The sequence below is a fragment of the Pseudorasbora parva genome, chromosome 10, assembly GCF_024679245.1.
Source record: "Pseudorasbora parva isolate DD20220531a chromosome 10, ASM2467924v1, whole genome shotgun sequence".
Lineage (NCBI taxonomy): Eukaryota > Metazoa > Chordata > Actinopteri > Cypriniformes > Gobionidae > Pseudorasbora > Pseudorasbora parva.
In genome coordinates this window covers 5131444-5152306 of record NC_090181.1, presented here as the reverse complement: position 1 = coordinate 5152306, position 20863 = coordinate 5131444, and the positions used below count along the sequence as shown (strand labels likewise).

General features: G+C 37.1%; 1 protein-coding gene across 1 annotated transcript in view; it reads right to left on the bottom strand.

Moving 5' to 3' along the window:
• Nucleotides 1–2376: 2376 nt before the first annotated feature.
• Nucleotides 2377–20863, bottom strand: part of LOC137090821 (uncharacterized) — a 31386-nt gene continuing 12899 nt past the window's right edge. Inside the window, exons 9-18 of the mRNA XM_067454774.1 lie at nt 18647–18693; nt 17923–18464; nt 15110–15141; nt 10839–11036; nt 8783–10651; nt 7977–8150; nt 7440–7613; nt 6853–7014; nt 5057–5103; nt 2377–4860 (exon numbers count right to left, since the gene is read on the bottom strand). Of these exons, the coding sequence (XP_067310875.1) occupies nt 4301–4860; nt 5057–5103; nt 6853–7014; nt 7440–7613; nt 7977–8150; nt 8783–10651; nt 10839–11036; nt 15110–15141; nt 17923–18464; nt 18647–18693 (3805 nt within the window). The 3' untranslated portion in view covers nt 2377–4300. The remainder of the gene's footprint in view (nt 4861–5056; nt 5104–6852; nt 7015–7439; nt 7614–7976; nt 8151–8782; nt 10652–10838; nt 11037–15109; nt 15142–17922; nt 18465–18646; nt 18694–20863) is intronic.

Here is a 20863-nt window from a genome sequence, read left to right as displayed (position 1 = left end):
CCTATTTTTCATATACACTGTAAAAAAATTTGGTTGTGTTTTGTTGGTTTAACTTAAAAAGTAAGTAACCTGGTTGCCTTAAAATTTTGAGTTTATTGAAATTAAAAATTTTAGTTATTTATATTTAGTAATTTTTTTATACAATGAAGGAAATTTGTTTAATAAATAGAAATTCAAAATATTATTGTATCTGAACCACATAAAAAATGGATAAATCATGAAAATAGCACTATTTGGCATGTTTCACTGTGTCATCAGAAATAAAACACACACAATTACCCAATATGCTTACAAAAACGTTTAATAATATTTTAATAACGGTTGTCGAAGCTCAAAATATGTTCATTGTATTAACTCAAAATTTTAATTTCAATGATCTCAAAATTTTAAGGCAACCAGGAAACTATTTTTCTAAATATTTTTTTACAGTGTAGGTATTCGTTTTAACAACTGATATTACAGTTCTCAAAAGGATTATTTGGTTAAAGACTGGATCTTTAGGAATTGCTATTGACTAGAGCACCGTTAGTTTTGTTTTTATAGAAAGAGTCTACAGTCTAGCCAAATATCTTTCGTCAGAACTATGAGACCATTATAAAGACTAATCATGGATTTATTACAGTGGCCATATCAAACGTAGAACCATGTTTAGCAGGCCAGTATTTATACTGACTGCTTAAACACCAAAAAGAAGTTTGTAGGTGTTTTATCGGATACATTTGGTAACTGGCAAGCGGAGCCTAACAGCGTTTACCTTTATCTATGTCCTTGCTACAGCATAAAATAATGATAGAAACTTTTAATGGAAAACACATCAAAGAATAAAACATACTTACAGGTTGTAGCCCATAAACAAGAACTTCTGCTTTTAAAGTAGGAACTACTCCACCTTTGGAGTACTCCATCTTTCCATTTCTTAAAAATATAATTTCTCCCTTTTCTTTGAACTTTGACAAAGTTTTTTTTTGTCCAAACAGCAACATTACACAATAACTAAAGTTTAAAAAGTTAAATCATAATCAACCACCCCTTTAAGCCTTGACTTAAGTGTAGAAAAATTCTTAGTAAAGAGTAGGACTTGTGTGAGAGTAGGAGGAAAAAGGTTTCTGTCAACCTCTGAATCAGCCAATAGTGAGCCTGGAAGGGTAGTAATGGGAGAATTACATTAATAACTAATATAATAACTAATATAATTGCAGACCAGGGGTCCCCAAACTCTGTCCTGGAGGGCCACTGTGCTGCAGAGTTTAGCTCTAACCCCAATCAAACACACCTGAACCAGCTAATCAATGCCTTTATAGGACCTAGACTGCGTCCGAAACCTGGAAAATGCTGCCTTCGGAGGACACATTTCAAGGCAAAAAGGCATCGAGCCACGTGCGAATCTAATGTTTGCTCTACTTCCTGTCTCCTGAGATACCTTCATCTGATCGATTTTTGAAGGCAACATTCATGTATCCTTCACTGCCTTTGATATCCCACAATCCTGTGCTTTCCATTCAGTGACAGTTGAGTTGAATACCAACATATTACATTTCTAATATCATTTCTATGCAAGAAATCACTACTGTAGCAATTCAATATGTGTTTAGTTCTCACCAGAGCTCTCTCTATTTAGCTGTAGGTATTGATTAGCTGTTTCAGGTGTGTTTGATTGGGGTTAGAGCTAAACTCTGCAGGACAGCGGCCCTCCAGGATCGAGTCTGGGGACTCCTGATGTAGACTAATGAAATAACTGGATTAAGGAAATTAAAAATGTATTTTAATATTTAAATTTATTATTAAAATGTTTTGCATTGTGGAATTTTTTTACATGATTAAATACTGATGCTGTAGAATACTTTCCTATTGATGCTTGTCTCCACATTTACATTTGGAGAGATGATGTGAACTTGAGTTACATCAATGGCTCCAACAACCCCAGGAAAACTTGCAATCCTCATAAAACCGGCTTGCTTTTGTGTCCTGGCTTGATGATCAGTTGAAAAGTATATGAACTGCCATACAATAGTGGCCAAAAGTGATGTCCAGCCTAGAAAAACTGATATCTTCACAATTTATTCAAATATTTATTTTTAAAAATTTGGATTTGAAATTATTTTGTAAGCATATTGCATAGTTACACTTGGAGTCAATAGTTTTATTTGTGATAATTTGACGTGTTTCATTGCATTATGCAGACATAATTGTTTGCCAGGCTGACATACAAAGCATGTAGGAACACATGGAAAAATGTACAAAATGGAACACAAACAAAATGTAAGAATTTATTTAATTGATTAAAAATTACAATTATTAATAATGACATAGTCTTCTCATAGTTATAAATATATAGTTAATTATATTTTTCTATTAAATGACTAAGTATTAGGAAGCAACAGGTTAAAACACATAATTTGAGAATAAAATATCAGCCCATAATAATGTTGAGCTCAAGACACAATAGTTCATTATAGTTAATGACAACATTGATCACTGAATGTATAGAAGCTCTACAACTATGAGAAATTCTCACTGTCCTGATCATTGACTCTCTAGTCTACAGAGACTAAATCCACATCTTCAGCTCTATTGAACAATTAGTTTGACTGAGATGGAGTGATTAGTCAACCTTCCACATGGAGCATAAGATGAGCTCCACAGCCTTTAAAGGTGGGGTAGGTAAGAATTGGTTAAAAAACTTTGCTTCCAAATTCGTTTAAACGTTCTTCATATATCAATACAGACCTCTCAAGATTGTTTTAAAGACAGCTCATTATTTCCATTCACTCCACCTTCTCCCTTTTGGGCTCTTTCCAAAGCCACGCCCCCAAAACACATGAACGCGCCTCACCGACCAATCAGCTGGAAGACGGATTATTGACCTGAGAGGAGCGGTGTGCATGTAGTGACATCATGTCAGAATCACATGTAATAAAACATCTAACTTTATCAGTATGAATATAAACAAATAAGATGTCTTTTAGTACTCACTATCAAGTTAGAATACCGATACTGGTAAAGTTTAAAATATATTTTTGTTTAATTCGGTAACGAGCTAGTTATATTTTATAAGGCAAAGCTAAAAACGGGTAGCATTGATACATTTTCCCCCCCCAATAACATCAGGCATACTGTGAATAAGATGAATTTCGTGTAAGATTCATAACAAATACTGTGTTTTGCATGTAAGAGTTTCCATGATGAAAGCATTGTTGATTAGTAGTAGCTAAAGCTAACTTAGTTCTAAAAAAAGTTCCTGGATGCGGTGTACTAGCTTTTACACAGGCATTTTGTTATCTAAAGTTAAATTTTGCACAATTCAACACGACAGTGATCAACTTGAACTAAGCGTATTGAGTGTTTATCATCTCTACTAATGGCTAAGTGTATAATATTGTAACTTTATCCTAAGTAATGTTATGTTAGCTATATTAGGCAGCTACATGTGCTAGTGATTCATGCTTCATGAAAACATAAACCGAATTTTTTTTTAATCAAAATGAAAGATTACCTGTCCAGCAGAAATGAGTCGTTTTTCAGCCCCTTGAGGTCCCTCAGTTCTCGACATTGTTGGAAAGCCACGCCCATATTTACTCGCGTTTGATTTCTTTAGTTATCCAAACACTTTTTGTGCATTGCCTTTACTTGTACGCCTACTGTCTTCCTTTGTTTGCCTTTGCTGACTGCAAAACCCGGCAGTGTGCATTTTGAAGGCTTTTGCTCTTCCTGGGGTGCGGGCGTGCATGTGTGGGCAGAACCTGTAGCGAAAGCGGTGGTTGCCATTGTAGCGAGAGAGAGAGTGAGTCGCCCAAGCCAATCACTTGTTTCGTCCCGAACAAAAATAATGAGCTGTGTTTATTGCAGATTAAAACGTCTAGAGTCACGTGATTTTTATACTTTTTTTTTTTTAGAGTACTTACATTTTAATTATGTATTGACATATAAAGAACGTTTAAACAAATTTGGACAAATGTGTTTTAGATCATTTCTACCTACCCTACCTTTAACATTTGTAATGAAGTGTGTTTAGATGATTAACTCTGTTCTGGGGTAGTTACCATAGTAACAGAGCAAATGGTTGCTAAGAACTGTTTCCTGTGAGCAAGAAACTCAAATCTTCCTCAAGGTGGCACTCTTGACTCAGAAATAAAAAACTCCTGTTAAGCCAGGTTCAAATGTCTTTATAAAAAATAGAAGTCTGTGGTTTGTCTCATTTAGACTGAAGTCAACGTGTGTGTTTCTATTTACACACCGAAATTAAGATTAGAAGAGAGTTTAAAGCTGTGTGAATTAAAGAGAGAGAGATAATGTGAGTGTCTCATTTGTTTCTCACTCGAAGCGGTTTAATCTCACACAGAGACACTGAACTATCATAATAAACCCCAAATCCAGCATAGAGGGGTTCAGTGAATGTGCTGTTGAATGTGTGTAAGTGTGTGAGTGTGTGTGTGTCAGAGACATTGTAGAAGGACAGAGTGCCGGCCGGCCAGTTCAGATACACTCCAACTCTCTTAGAGTCACATGAAGGGACAGATATGACTGAGCTCTTATTATTGTGACAGGCAGTGAATTTGTCAATGAACCAGTTCAGACTCCATGACTTTGCACTGAATCCAAACCAAGAGTCGTCACTCCGTTCTTTCCTGCTGATTCCTTTATATGTCACGGATATATTAACTGCCCTCCCACTCCACTCAGCCTCCCAGTAACAGCGTCCAGTCAGACTCTCTCTACACAGAACCTGATAGCACCACTCAAATCTGTCTGGATGATAAGGATATGGCTGCTTCTCACCTGCATATGTCACCTTTCTATTCCTCTCGGACAGAGAAAGATGAGTGTTTGCTGTGTTTAAATCCAGTGAGAGTTCAGATGCATCTGGACACAATAAGAGATTTTAACATTTATAACATAAAAACAATAATTTAAGCGTGTGTGTACAAATTAATGCATGACATAGGTGATAGAATATACAGTTTGTGCATGATAAAATATTAAATATAGTAAATGGAAAGTCCCCATAAAACATGGAAACCAGTATGTATGTGTGTGTGTTTGTGTGTGTGTGTCCTACATTTCGGTGGTCCTGTTCTAATCCTGATCTCTCCTCCATGATCCACACTATAAAAAAACATTCCAATTAAATAAGGAAGAATATACAAATAAAATATAGGAGCCAAATTGCCTTTTTTAGTTAAAAGAAAACTTTCAGAAACATTGTTCCTGCTCATGTTTTCAAATGATCTGGTTGAAGATTGACAGGGAGACTCTGCAATTTTGTGTGTTGAATGTTTGCAGTAGTACATATTATACCGCTAGTTCAATTCATACAACAATTCTGAAACTTGAACTTAATAATTTTTACTGAAAACTCACACAAATCTCTATATGCCCCGTTCCACATGTTTGTTTTGAAATAAAAGTAAGATACTTAAAAATATAATGTTTCTTATCAAATGTCTCCATATAAAACTATAGTGTTTGTGTCCAATCTAAATACTATGATAATTAAATATGGTAATAAGTATTCACTTATTATTATTTTTGTTGTGCCCCATTCACAACAAATCGTAATTCATTTTATTTTGACACCTTTCTATTAGAACCAGAATTAACTTATTGAGAAATTTGAGCTATGGTAGCTCGTTGGTTTGATCAGACCACACGGTCCAGCCTACGTGCATCAATGAGCTTTTTTTGGTCCTTGTTAAACTTGTTCAAATCCTTATGCTAGCCCATTTTTTCCTGCTTTCAGCATCAACTTTGAAGACAAAATGTTCACTTGCTGTCTAATATATCCTCCCACTAACAGGTGCTGTGATGAAGAAATAATAATTTACTTCACCTCTCAGTGTTCATAATGTTATGCCTGATCAGTGTATATTTAATGTGTGTGATGTATGCAGGGATCTATGTAAATAGTCAATAGTAAATATAGTTTTCAATGACTTTATAGTGCTTACATGTCCAAACCAAGCCTGCAGTCTCCCTCTCATTTACTGAAGCTTTCGCGCCTCGATCGCCCCCCGATGACCGGTCCCAGTATAGCCGCCCCTCTGTGATTTCTAATGGACGCTAGGCAATCTAAATAATAAAATTACACTTCAAAAATGTTTCCCCAAAGTTAGTTTATGTCACTGAAGGCAGTTATCATCACGATGATTTCATTTCAGGTGTTCGTTTTAAAAATAAGTTTAGTTTGAGTTAGTTATTTGATGCTATAAAACGGGGGGTGTGACGTCATGATTGACAGCTGAGACTGACGGCTTCTCTGAGTGAAGTTGTCACTGAGGCGCTAACGGACTTTTTTCGAAATTTTTGGGAGCAGATTAGAGCTTTAGCTTTAATTTCTACATTTCCATAACTGTTTATTTCACACCAACATAATTAATTGTTCTGCATCTGCGAGAGTGTGGGCGGGCTTTTGATATCGCGGCTGTACTTCCTGCTCTACTTCCTGCGCTCTACTGCGCAACTCCGGTCCCGAAATCGCTACTGCGCAGACTCGGTCCCAAGATGTCCGCGCCGCGCCTTGCCAAATATGGCAAGCGGAAACGGATGATGTCGAGTCGTCCATATTTTTTTACGGTCTATGGTCCAAACACACATGGCAGGAATCTTCTCTGTCTAATGACTACTCCCCTTCAAACATTACAATGCTCATTATGACTGTTGTTAACAATAAGTCGATCCACTTTACAAGTTAATTATCAACAGTGATGCCATAGAAAAAAACAGAGCTATCGCAAAACAGAACTTTAAACACAAAATTCTAAAGATGGCTGCGTGTTTGTTTCTCTGGCACATAAGATCTATAACGGACATATATCCAAACACAAATGACAGGATGATTGTTAGTGTTGAACATACTTGAGTTTTTCCAGTCTGTAGTTTGGATTAGAGAGCAGCTTGACTAATGATTGCCCTGGGTGATTGTAGCTCAGATACAGCTCTCTCAGGTGTGAGGGGTTTGAACGCAGAGCTGAAGCCAGATAATAGCAGCCTTTCTCTGTCACCATACATCCAGATAATCTACAATCAACCACATAATCACTCAACATCACATCATATGGGATTGGAGATCATTTTAAAGGGATTCATGTCACAGTGTTTTTAGATTCCTGTAACTCTGCTTGAATCATTTATTCAGATTGCTGATTCAGGTTCAGTTTAGCTAAAGTAACTCTTGGTTCAGTGTTTAACTTAATGCCACAGTGTTGCTGGAGCAGATTTGATCTCATTAACAGTTTCTGTTCATCTGTATTTCTTACAACTTTTACAATTTAATCAGTGATTAAGCTATTAATCTAAAGATCAATCTTAAACATTAAGCTAAAGAAAATACAAACCAAAAATCTTCATACGTGCTGGGGTCTGCTGATATATTAGAAACACAGAGGAAAAGAGCAGAGGGCATCTTCAATTTCATAACCAAGTTAGCCATCATGTCTTCTTACCTCAGTATGCTGAGTTGACAGTGTGAACTCTTCAGTCCACCAGAAAGCAGCTTCACTCCCAAATCCTGCAGGTCATTGTTACTCAGGTCCAGGTCTCTCAGTGAGGAGTTTGGAGATTGTAGGGATGAAGGCAAACTTTCACAACACTGACCAGTGAGATTACAACCAGCAAGTCTATAACATAGGGTTAAATATGGTTAATAAAGAGGAAATTATGGTTTAAAATACTGTTTTCTGTGTTCTGCACAGAAATGGCACCGATCTCATATAGATCACGTCTAACCATTTGTCCTTAATATGGACTAGAACTATGTCTGAATTATTCAGATACTATACATTTGTTGTTAAGTCAGCATGACATTCCTGTATGTCCACTGGCAATAACAATGTTGCAGTCAAGGGTTCAATTACCAGGAAAAAAAATATGTACTAACCAAATATAGATATTTGATGGACACTTTTTCCCAAGAGATCAGGACCACAACAGAGGACATCTTTAATTTTATAATAAACTAAACCATTATCTGTTTTTATTACCTCAGTATGTTGAGTTGACAGTGTGAACTCTTCAATCCCTTAGATAGCAGCTTCACTCCTGAATCCTGCAGGTCATTGTTACTCAGGTCCAGTTCTCTCAGTGAGGAGTTTGATGATTGTAGAAATGAAGACAAACTTTCACAGCACTGACCAGTGAGATTACAACCAGCAAGTCTATAACATAATTAAATATGGTTAATCAGCAACACCCATTCAGAAACATATGCTCAGTCACAGTGCAGTAATAAGAAGGACAGAAACTGTTTTCTAAACATCATAATAAAAAGATAACATTACTCCAGTTGGCATATAACTAATAATACAATTAAGATGTGGAAAAGTCCAAAATGCACTGTTCTTGATTCAGGAAACAGGAAAAACAGTCAGACAGAGGGGTGAAAATGGTTAAAACAAACTAAACTGTTTGGTAAAAGAAACTCAAGTAAAATGGGCAGAAATGGCTAAACTGATGTATTTGCAGAGATGCTTAAAATATGTTCCCTGTAAATCTAAACTGAATTTAACACAGAGTGGAATTTAGTGGGAAAAAATCTTTACATTTTGACTAAAGTTTGCCGACAGGCTACACATGCTTGTGTCCCTCAGCTGAGTCTGACAGGTTACACATATTGTTTGGAGTCAAGAGGGAACAAACATTTCTGACGATAAAATAATATGGCCATCTTCAAATAGCTTCCGTCCTGGAGATGTAATGGAGATTAATGTATTGAAGAAATTACAATATTACTGTCTTTTTAAAACAGACACATCCTGTTTAATTTTCATTCCCATAAATTAATACTCACAGAGCTTTTCTGCAGTTCACCGCAGCTGGCAGTAGTCTCCTTCTACCCTCATCTGATGTGTTGTATTTCTTCAGATCAAACTCATACAGCACCTCCTCTGATATCTGAAGCATGTAGGCGATTGTTGAGCAGTGAGATGGAGAGAGTTGATTCACAGAGTGATTCTCTGATTTCACAAACTCCTGAATTTCTCTGAACAGAGTCTGATCCTTCATTTCGAACAGACAAAGGAACAGATTGATGCATCTGTCAGCTGAGAGACGTTCATCGCCCTTGATTTTGTCTTGAATGTACTTTATGATTTCCTTGATGGACCCTGAGCAGTTCATTGTGTGTGTCAGTAGATTCTGTAAGAGTCTCTGATTGGACTGCAGTGAGAGACCCAACAGGAACCGCAGAAAAAGATCCAGGTGTCCATTCTCACTCTGTAAGGATTTATCAACTACTGCTTTTAGTAAATCATACAGAGAGTTTTTCAGATTGTACCACTGGTATTTTTCCTTCAAAAACAACTCCAGTGATTCATCATTCTTTACAATATGGGAGTAGAACAGATAGAAAGCAGCTAGAAACTCCTGAAAGCTCAGATGAATGAAGCAGTAGACTTTGTTCTGATGAACCACAGATTCCTCCTTAAAGATCTCAGTGTAAATCCCAGAATACACTGAGGCGTCAGTGATATCTATGCCGCTCTCAATCAGGTCCTCCTCATAGAACATCACATTGCCCTTCCTTAGCTGATTGAAAGCCAGTTCAGCAAGTTTCACAATCATGTCTCTGTTGGACTTCAAGAATTTCTCTGGATCTTTCTCATCATACTTCTGATTCTTCATGTTGATCTGAGTCAGCAGGAAGTGGATGTACATTTCAGTCAGAGTTTGAGGGATTTCTGCACTGGCATCTTGTTTCAGGAGCTTTTGAAGCACAGTGGCTGAGATCCAGCAGAAGACGGGTATGTGACACATGATGTGGAGGCTTCTTGATCTTCTAATGTGCGAGATGATTATGTTAGCTTGATGCTCGTCACTAATTCTCTTCCTGAAATATTCCGCCTTCTGAGGCTCATTGAATCCCTGAATTTCTGTCACACGGTTGATGTATTTTGAGGGGATCTGATTGGCTGCTGCTGGTCTGGAGGTGATCCAGATGAGAGCAGAGGGAAGCAGCTTTCCTCTGATGAGGTTTGACATCAACACACCCACTGATGAAGACTTATTCACATCACAAACTTTCTCATCATCTGTAAACATCTGTGTTATTCTGCTTTCATCCAGACCATCAAAGATGAACACAACTTTACACTCCTCATAAATCTTTGAGTCCAGATCTTGAAGTTCAGGATGAAAATCCAGCAGAAGTCTGTGGAGATTGTACTGCTGATCTTTAATCAAGTTCAGCTCTCGAAATGGAAGCACAAACATGAAAACTACATCCTGATTGGCTTTTCCCTCAGCCCAGTCCAGAATGAACTTCTGCACAGAGACGGTTTTTCCAATTCCAGCGATGCCTTTAGTAAGAACAGTCTTGATTTGGTCTTTCTCCTCATGTCCTGGTGGAATTAAGGGTTTAAAGATGTCATTGCAGTAGATTGGAGTGTCTTGTGTTCTGGCTGTTTTCTCCATCTGTAAAACCTCATGTTCTTCATTCACTCCTTCACTCTCTCCCTCTATGATGTAGAGCTGTGTGTAGATACTGTTCAGGAGGATTTGATTCTCTTCTAGTTTGATTCCTTCAAATAATCTCTCATACTTGTTCTTCATGCTGGATTTGTGCTGGTCTTTTACTCTCTGTCTGATGAGGGTCTGACAGTCGGAGTCAGTGCAGGTCAGATGGGGCGTCACTGATCTGATCACATCATCTCTCTTCACTCTGCAGAAACATTGAGATGAACAGTGAAAACTTTGACAAATCAGTAATACAGAGAAAATAATTAAAATGTTCCATCAAACTCTGAGGTCTAATATGAAAATATTCAGTTCAGGCAGTGAAAGGAAAATTAGAAAAGTAGGAATTGTTTCTGTACCAAAATTGTCATATTTTATATGTTTGTACTCACTCAGGGTCAGAGGTCACTATGCCTTCACTGAAATCAGGGGGAATAGGCAAAGATCTGTCACTCTTTATAGACACACAGCTGGGTTCTGGAGATACTGCTCTATGTGTCTTAATATCTTCCTCCATTTTTCTCCACTCATAGTGACTCATTTTAGAGGTTGCACTGTGGAAACTCAGAACATGAATATACAACATTTTACTTCAGATATATTGAAAGGATATTATAAAAGATTATTTGGTAACACTTTAGAATATGGTTCCTTCATTAATGAATTTACTTAAAATATTTAACGCTTAGTATTTCTAGTCAATACTACTATTTTTCATAACTCCCAGAGGACTACTAAGAACAACTATATAGAGGTTTATAATTGTATGACAATTATATGTTCTATAACAGATAGAAAATATATATGTTCTATATATGGGTGTATAACAGAAATGTTCGATTCTATGTTAATTTAGGGTTTTCCACAAATTCGTATTACAGCAACAAATCATAACTCGCATTCAGATTCTAATCCTATATTATAAAATTTTATCTTATCTGTAGTTAAGAAATCTTAAATTGCTCAATTGAGTTCAGTAATAAACTGTCAGGTCTTTTACCAAACAACTAACAACACGCAATTTGCTTCTGAGTTAAATCTAAAATCAAAATGGAGAATCAACAGCGTGCTTTTAATTTCAGTGCTGCAGAGATTTAAATTTGGATAAGCTCCATTGAAAAGTTAAAGCCTGTTTTATTCTGCAGTTTTGACAGCTCCTCTCTCCTTGAAAAACGAATGTAGGTTGATGCTCTGATAACTTCTGTAAGATTTTTAAATATGCCAGGTTGTGACATTTGGCACATTGGCCATGTTGGTCACCATTTGTCAACTAATGTTAACTGTAAAATCATGTGTCATGGGGGTCTGTAATTATTTATGAGTATTTTATAACCAAAGCACAGCACATCCTCTGGGTCCACAAAAGTCTCTCTACAATCAAACATCATTGTTCTTCGTTTTGTATAATTAATAAATGTATAACAGCATTCTCAAAAAAAGACTTTTTGTACTGTGATTTTTACCATTATATTTCAAAAAGGTTTGAAGGTAGGACACCAGTGGGGTTGTCCTAAAGTTAAGATCAGCTTTTTTCGTGTTAGGATACTTCTTTAATACCCGTTTCCTATCCATAGCTCAATTTTATCTCAACTTAGTTCCATTTTATCTCCTATCCATAGCTAAAATAAGATTATGCACATAAGAAATGTCATTCTGTAATAGCTTAATTACTTTATACCATAAATCTAAACATATACATGAACACAATGAGTCTTTATTTAGTAATATTATTTTTAAATTAAACAACATGTATTTGAATCAATAATTACCTGTCAAAACTAGATGCCTGTTTAGTTTAACCACTGATCATATACACAGTAAATTAACTATCAATATTGTATTAATAACTTTGAATATAAAACAATCTATCTGCATACATTTGCACAGCATAGTTCTGTTTCTGTTATATGTCAATGTTAAAATATACAGTTATACGTCTTTGTCGCAAAAAAGTGATTAAAACATCTGAAAATCAATTTTTAAAAATTAATAAAAAACATATTAACACATGCAAAATCAGATTAAACAATACATGATCCAGAATTGTTTTTTTTTTAAACCTACCCTTGTCCAGCAGCAATGAACTGAACACAAACTTCATAAATCCATTGTGTCAGTCTCTGAAGAGCAGAATTTCAACCGAAAACTGAGTCACACAAACATTTCCCTCAGGATGTTCTTTACTTTCTTTTTCACAAAATGGACTTTGAACAGGCTTATGATTTTATAAGCAGCTCAGTTAAAATGTAATCATAAGATACAGACAAGAGTGTAAAGTCACCATTAAAAAAGTTCCATCATTACCATTCACCCAAGACTGAGCAAAGAGCAAAAACTATGATTAAATAATGGAATAAACAAAGAACCATCAACTAACAAATTATTAAATAATGGAATAAACAAAGAACCACCAAATAACAAATTATCATTGATTCATGTCTAACACTAATGGCCAGGAAAAAAACATCAGAGACTGGAAGACAAAGGCATCTTGTCAGATTTTACACAGCCATAATTATTTTCTTAAAACATTTTTTTTGTACATATTTACTCGCCATTACATATAGGGAATTCATATATACTATAAAATAATAAAATACCATAAAATAATAATACAAAATCTCTCATCCAATAATTACAAATTACTGGTCCATCCTAAGTAGCGCTGATAAAAGTAACACCTTTCACACTTTAAAACAGTTTAGTTGTAATTTAACCTGTTTAATTGATTATAAACCTGCACTATGACTACACAACTACATGGGCTGACAAGCTTTTGATTATGTCAATAACTGCTGTACTGCTCAGACTTTGATTGATCTAAATGCAGTTTTATTAGGGCCATCTAGAATCATAATCCACAAAACAGGCAATGGGTAAAACACACATGCAAACAGTCCAAATGTCAAACAAGGTCCATGACACAGGCAAACGGAAATACGGAAAACTAGACAGAAAGTTAAAACCAAAAAACACATGTAACCAGAGGGAGAACGCTCAGAAATGCAGTGCGATACACAAAATGTTGCAATGAATGACAGAAAACACAGGATTTATATAGGCTGGGTTAACAAGAATAATAAGACACATGTGGATGTAATCAGACATAACGAGTCCAGGCAATGGGATATGGTAAATGTAGCCTAGAAATCTAGACGCACCCTAGCAGCAGCAAATCTAATCTGCCTGTGAGTGTCTAGCAACTCTCAATATACTTCTGAGCTGTAATCACCAAACTCTGGTCAGGCCAATCACATCGTGTATAGAGTTGGTGGGCGGGGCTTAAAATAATGACGATGGCCGAGTTGCGCTTGCGTGCTTCTAGTAAACACAGAAACTGGCGAACGGCGGCCTTTCGAATCAGTTTTGACTGCGACTCTGGAAGACTTGGAGTTAAGCTTTTCTCTATGTTATGCAAGTGTATTTTATTGTCTCTCAGATGTTATATCAATATATTTAAAACATTTAAATTGATACTGTATAGCTGTTACTGTATTATATACTCTAAACAGAAGCATTTCGACTAAAAACTGATTCACACTTACATTTCCTACAGGATAATTCAACTCTCAGGGTCAGGAAAACACATCAGAGACTGGAAGTAAAAAAGCATCTTGTCAGATTCTACACATTACTCACCGAAGTGAAAACAAATGTAATAATTTGACGAGTGCAAATACAGATACACACTGGATCTTTTGCTAGCTCCTTTTCACTAGCAATAAGCTATTTTTACAAATTATTATAGAGGATTACAGATCATATAAGCAGTTATAGACAGCTTTTCCCTCTAAAAGCAGAAGCAGTAGCAGGTGGCAGTGGTTTGAGTGAGAAAATTGCACTTGGTAACTTATTACCAAGTTCGTCTCAAATTCGGAAAAGCTATGTCCATGGGGTCCATGGACAAACCTCCCCCTACCCCTCCTCTGGCGCCGGGCCTGGTTTTGTGTTTTCGCTGCATTCTCGCTATAAAACAGTGCTGCCACTGTCTTTTTGCCACTCAGTGAGGCATAAGCGCAGTCGCTCCAGCTGACGATGATGTCACGTGCATTCCCTCTATAGACAATAGCACATGGCAAACACAAACACATAACAGACGTGCTCACACCAAACATGACATGAACATGCAGCTAATGAAAATTCATAAGCTGCATGTTCACAAAACATGACAACAGGAAAGCACAGAGCCAGTGAAAAACCCAAGCTGCATGCTACACAACACTAGCCTAGAAATCTAGACGCGCCCAAACAAGACGCGGCAGCAAATTTAATCTGCCCGCGAGTGTCATCTAGCAACTCTCAATACCCTTCTGAGCTGTGTTCCCCTAACTCTTGCCGGGCCAATCACATCATGTATAGAGTCGGTGGGCGGTTGCGCTTGCGTGCTTCTAGTAAACACAGAAACTGGCAAACGGCGTTCTTTCGAATCAGCTTTGACCGCGACTCTGGAAAACTTGGAGTTAAGCTGAAGTCATTCTTAAAAAGGGAAGATGTGTTCGGGGTTTTGCTGACCGGATACGGTGAATGTTTATACTATCAACAAGCTCTGTTTCACCTTCGTTGCTCTGGTTGGTGGTAGCGCTATCGCGTGCAGAGGGAGTTTGAAGGACAACCGTTTATCCCGCCCCTCGGATTGAGCCCTTTCAATGGTGAGTTTCCAGACCAAACATCTTGATGTGGGTCTGGCTTGTCAGCCTAACACAACACAAGACAAACATAACACACAGACAGAAGAGGACACACTCAACCAAGAGAAAGCTAGACCGAAGTGACAGAACCTTGACACCCATGGTCTATATTCATAAATATACTCTTAAAAAGTTGTTCCCCAAGAGTCATAAAATCTCAAAGTAGTATAGGAAAAGAGTAAAATAAGGTAAAATATACATGTAAGTGACTTGTATGTCAAGAAAAGCCTAGGCATCCTTTCAAAAAGCCTTTTTATTTTAGAACATCTGTAATTGTAAAGTGTAGTTTTACATTCAAATAAATCGGCTACAAATTTAACGTTTTAATGAATATACAGTTACTGAAAAATAAAAGCAACTATTTACAGATATTACAAAGTATAAAGAAACCCATTTAGTTGATAAGAACTGTTTGTCATACAGTCAGCGAGCTGTGCTAAGGTGTGTGCGTAAACTGACAGATGCACCGGTGTGAATGGAAACGTTAACACTAGTAGTATTCACCAATGCTGTTTACATAAAATAGCGACACCTTTTGATTGGTTAATAAGTCCATCCATTTAAAACTTTGGTGGCAAGGCATTGCCTGGCTTAATCTAATGGGTGCTATGATTGACACCTCGCCAAGCCTGTAATGCACTTCCTGATTTATTTCTCATCCATCTGTGATTTACTGGAATATTATTTTTGTATTACTTGGCTCGCCCGATCGGTGGTTATAAGCGCAAACACACACACACACACACACACACACACACACACACACACACACACACACACACACACACACACACACACACACACACACATTGTGGGGACATTCCATAGGCGTAATGGTTTTTATACTGTACAAACCATATTTTTTATCCCCTTGCACTGCCCCTGCCCCTAAACCTACCCATCACAGGAAACATTCTGCATTTTTACTTTTTCAAAAAACCTCATCCTGAATGATTTAAAAGCCTTTTGAAAAGTGGGGACATGGGGTAATGTCCTCATATGTCACCCTTTTCTGTAATACCTGTTTCATACACATGTCATTATACACATTTTTGTCCTGATATGTCACAAAAACAAGCACACACACACACACACACACACACACACACACACACACACACACACACACACACACACATACACACACACACACACACACACAACACACACACCTAGATCAAGAAAGGAATATTCATGAGTTTGTGTGCCCATATAATCTTAGTGAAAGTGGTAAACAGATTTGGCTTGCTGTCCGCTATAGAGGGGCTTGGAGACAATATTCTACCCGAGCTCCGAGTGCCCCCCTTTAACAGGCAAAATTGAATGAAGAAAATAATGAATGAATGAGTAATTTATATAGCGTGTACTACTGTACACCCAAAGCGTTTAACACTCATGTCAGGGATCTCTCCTCAACCACCACCAGTGTGGTGTACAAAATTGTACAAAAGCAGGGGAGGAGGAGGGATGCTGCAGGAACTAAAAAGGGGAAGAGCTGCTGGTTTTATACCTTGGTATTAATTGAAAGATAAGATGGGCGTACTCCTCCCGAAATTACGTTTATTAACTTCACTTATTTCACTATTTGAGATTCAGCGGCCTGCTGACGTGCTTTCGTTTCGGTAGCCCGTCTAGAAAACACATAGCCCGGGACTACTATTACATTTAAAAAAGACGTTTTACTCAAGTATGTTGCACCATTCCTGACGGATCTAATATAGAAGGCACAGCATTGTGTTTTAATGTCAATATATCTGCAAATCCAGCCTCGATCTGAGACTTACAAGTGATTGCGCTGTGAAATGAAGTGAACACACAAATGTCTTCCCCACATTGAGCTGGAACTTCATTAAAAATAAAGTTCAACCACACATTCCTAATATTATGATCCGAAGGAAGCTTATGCAGCAACTGTGTTCTTCCACAACCAGGAATAGCGCAATATCTTGCTATATTCTTCGCAGCTCCATGAGTCAGTGGGTGGGGCTACTGAATTAGACAAGCTCATTATTCTGTAGAGGTGGTGTTTCGCTGCACACTTATGTCAGATTCACATGATTGTTTTCTGGGCCTGGTGTTTGTAAAAGCTTTTCTTTGACTAACAAGGACGTTTTCAGCTCTGAAACTTAACAGGATATATTACCATGACCTTTTATAAATCATAAAACTCAAGGGAATAGATTTCACAATTCATCACCCCTTTAAAATATGCACTTCAATATGCTGACAGAAAGCAGGTTAATGCATTTACATGTTAAACGAAATCGATGTAAGGGACAAAAATCTAGCAGTGACGATCGGTTAATGCCTGTACTCTGAAGCCTGGCAAACAGTCAAGCTAACAGCATACATACCATTTGTGTGTGTATTAGAAAATTTTATATTCTGGGGTAAATTTTTAGTAATTGTTTAAGGCAAGTTCACGATTTCAGTCATCATACAGTAACCAGCAAAAAACCCCTTTAACAAAGTGCGCGTGCCTCTCACTCTGTGCTGGTCGCTATGGTTGATTTGATGGAAGTCACATGTGTGACACATGGAGACACAGGACTGATTATTTGTCTTAGCCAATCACATTGACACTATTTTTTTTACAATTTAGCGACGGCAGGTATAGGGAAAATAGCTCAGTAAAAAAGTACCGATACAGCACTTTAAATGTACTAGTAAAAGTTTTCAAACTACTTAAAAAAGTGCAATTCCCAAACTACTCAAGTACAGTAACGAGAGTATTTGTAATTCGTTACTTTACACCACTGCTTAAGTGTGTGTCTCAGTTATTTTTTACAGGACGCTGTTTAATCTCACACAGAGACACTGAGGAGCCATAATCAAAACCAAATCCTGCATAGAGGGGTTCAGTGAATGTGCTCTTGAATGTGTGTAAGTGTGTGAGTGTGTGTGTGTCAGAGACGCTGTAGAAAGATAGAGTGCCGGCCGACCAGTTCAGATACACTCCTACTCTGTTAGAGCAACGAGAAGGTACACATATGACTGTGATCTTATTATTGTGCCTGACGTTGAAACTGTCATTAAAACAGTTCAGACTCCAGGACTTTTCACTGTATCCAAACCTACAGTCATTACTCCATACTTTCCTGTTTATTCCTTTATATGTCACTGATATACAAACATTCCCGCTCCATTCAGCCTCCCAGTAACAGCAGTCAGACAGACTTTGTCTACACAAAACCTGAAGACACTCATCAAATCTGCCTGGATGATCAGGATACGGCTGCTTCTCTTTCACATATGTCACCTTTCTGTTCCTCTCAGACAGAGTTAGATTTGTGTTTGCTGTGTTTAAATCCAGTGTGAGATCACATGCATCTGAAAACAAGAAGAGAGATTCTAACATTTATAACACAACAAAACAATTATTAGGTTGTGTGTGTGTGTGTGTGTGTGTGTGTGTGTGTGTGTGTGTGTGTGTGTGTGTGTGTGTGTGTGTGTGTGATAGAGAGTGAGAGAGAGAAAGAGAAAGAGTGAGAGAAAGAGAGAGAGAGACCTACATTTCTGTGGCCCTGTTGTAATCCTGATCTCTCCTGCATGATCCAAACTATAAAAACAAAAATGTAATACTCAATTTACATAATTAATAAAGTAAAAACATTCAAATCACATAATTACTTTTTTTAGTTGGCAAATTATTGACTTTCAATAGTTGTTCAGAAACACTTATATTGTCCTGTTTGACACTGTGAAGCTGCTTTGAAACAATCGTGATTGTAAAAGCGCTATATAAATAAAGTTGACTTGTTTGTGCACATATTTTCTGTTGATCTATTATTTCAGTGGTCATCTGGGAGTTCAATCCAATTTACTTTCTAGAGCAGCAACAACCTCTGAAATGATGTTTTGGGATCAGAGGCTTGAGTCTGTTTCTCAGATGCTGCTGTGAGTCACAAGCAGCTTTTGATCTGAATCAAGTACACCTTCAGTCACAGAATTCAAGCATGTAGGCTTATAGGCTTTATTAATTTATTGTCATGTACATTCGAGTGCTTCACAGTCGTTATATATCACATTCGGCACGATTCGTCCTGTTAAACTACTTCACTAAAACACTCCCATGTTACTTAAAGGTCATGTTATTCGCGATTCCATCTTTCAAACTTTAGTTAGGGTGAAATGTTGCTGTTAGAGCATAAATAATACCTATAAAATTATAAAGCTCAAAGTTCAATGCCAAGCAAGATATTGTATTTAACAGAAGTTCCCTTTCAAAACCTACAGCGAACGGCCGGTTTGGGCTACACCCCTGCACTTCCTTGCTTGAATGACATCACTAGAACCGTTTGTTGACTAACCCTCCGCCCACACGCAAAATAGGGGGCATGGTCTTGTTGCTCTCCCACGTGGAGAAGAGCGCGCATTCAGCGCTTGCATCTCCCCATTATGGTAAGAGGCGGGACCTTTCCGGGGAAAGTGCGCTAAGCTGCTGTCCAATCACAACACGGGAAGCGCTGGCCCAATCAGAACACGTTATGTGTTTCTGAAGGAGGGACTTCATAGAACAAGGAAATCATCAGGCCATTTTTAGGACAGAGAAAACAGCGTTGTACAGATAAGTTTTTGTGTGAAAAATACTGTTTTTTTTACACGCAAAACATGAACTCATGTTATATTGCACACTGTAAACATAATCAAAGCTTCGAAAACACGCAAAGAATGGGACCTTTAACTATAACTTTAACTTTAAATTCTGCAAATTAGTACCTGAAGAAAAAAAAAAGTTTTAAACACGTTAATATTTCCAAATATTATGTAGGAAAATTCTTATCAGAATAATTTCTATTTAGTTAGAGTATATTTTTAATAGTAAAACTGTTTATCTTATATAGGGTTTTTTCTTTTTGTTTTATATACTGTACACTAGAAGGTGCTCTAGGCATGTTATCTTTTTCCTTGAAGTGACGCTAGTTTGGAAAACTTAAATAAAGTAGTTGCATTTTACAGTGAAATGAGAGTTCTGTGTCTTTAATAAAATCAACACATTAAGTATCTATTTCTCATCCATCCGTAATTAATAACAATGTTATGTATATATTATTTGGTCCGCCTGATATTCGGGTCACTGTCGGTCAGGTCGTTTGAAATAAAGATGCCAATTAAACCTTTGTAATTTTTTTATTAGGCTACTAGACACAATTTTCTATAAAATACATAGGCCTAGACAGGTTTTTGTGAACATTTATTTATGGATATTGTAGCCACAGTCTTTGGCTTAGCCTACCTGTTTTTGTTTGTCTAAAATGCATTAATAAAGTCTTCATTAACATATTCTATGCCTGCATTTTGTGCATGTGACAGCTTCAATTGGACATCCACGTGCATGGCGAAATAGCATAAGCCTACTAATACTAGTGGGAAATCCTCATTTACTTTTTGAATGTTGAGCATTATTACCTTTTGAATAAAACCTGATTGAACACGTTGAACTGAACAATTCCATTACCATTTTAATTGGCTACTTTTAAATGCATATAGCTCAGTAATGTCAGTTTTATGTTTTTTCTGAGAGGAGGCAGGATTTTTGTTGGGAAAGTCGGGGAAGAGACACACATTTCGATTAGACTGGATAAACACATGCAGCATCTTAATTGTTAAAAAAAGAAAATAGAAAACAGCAAAGAGTAAAATATATTGAGAATAAGAATCAGTATCAATTAAAAATGAGAATTGTTACCGATTAGTTGGCGTCCACACAGCCGACATGTTTATCTGTT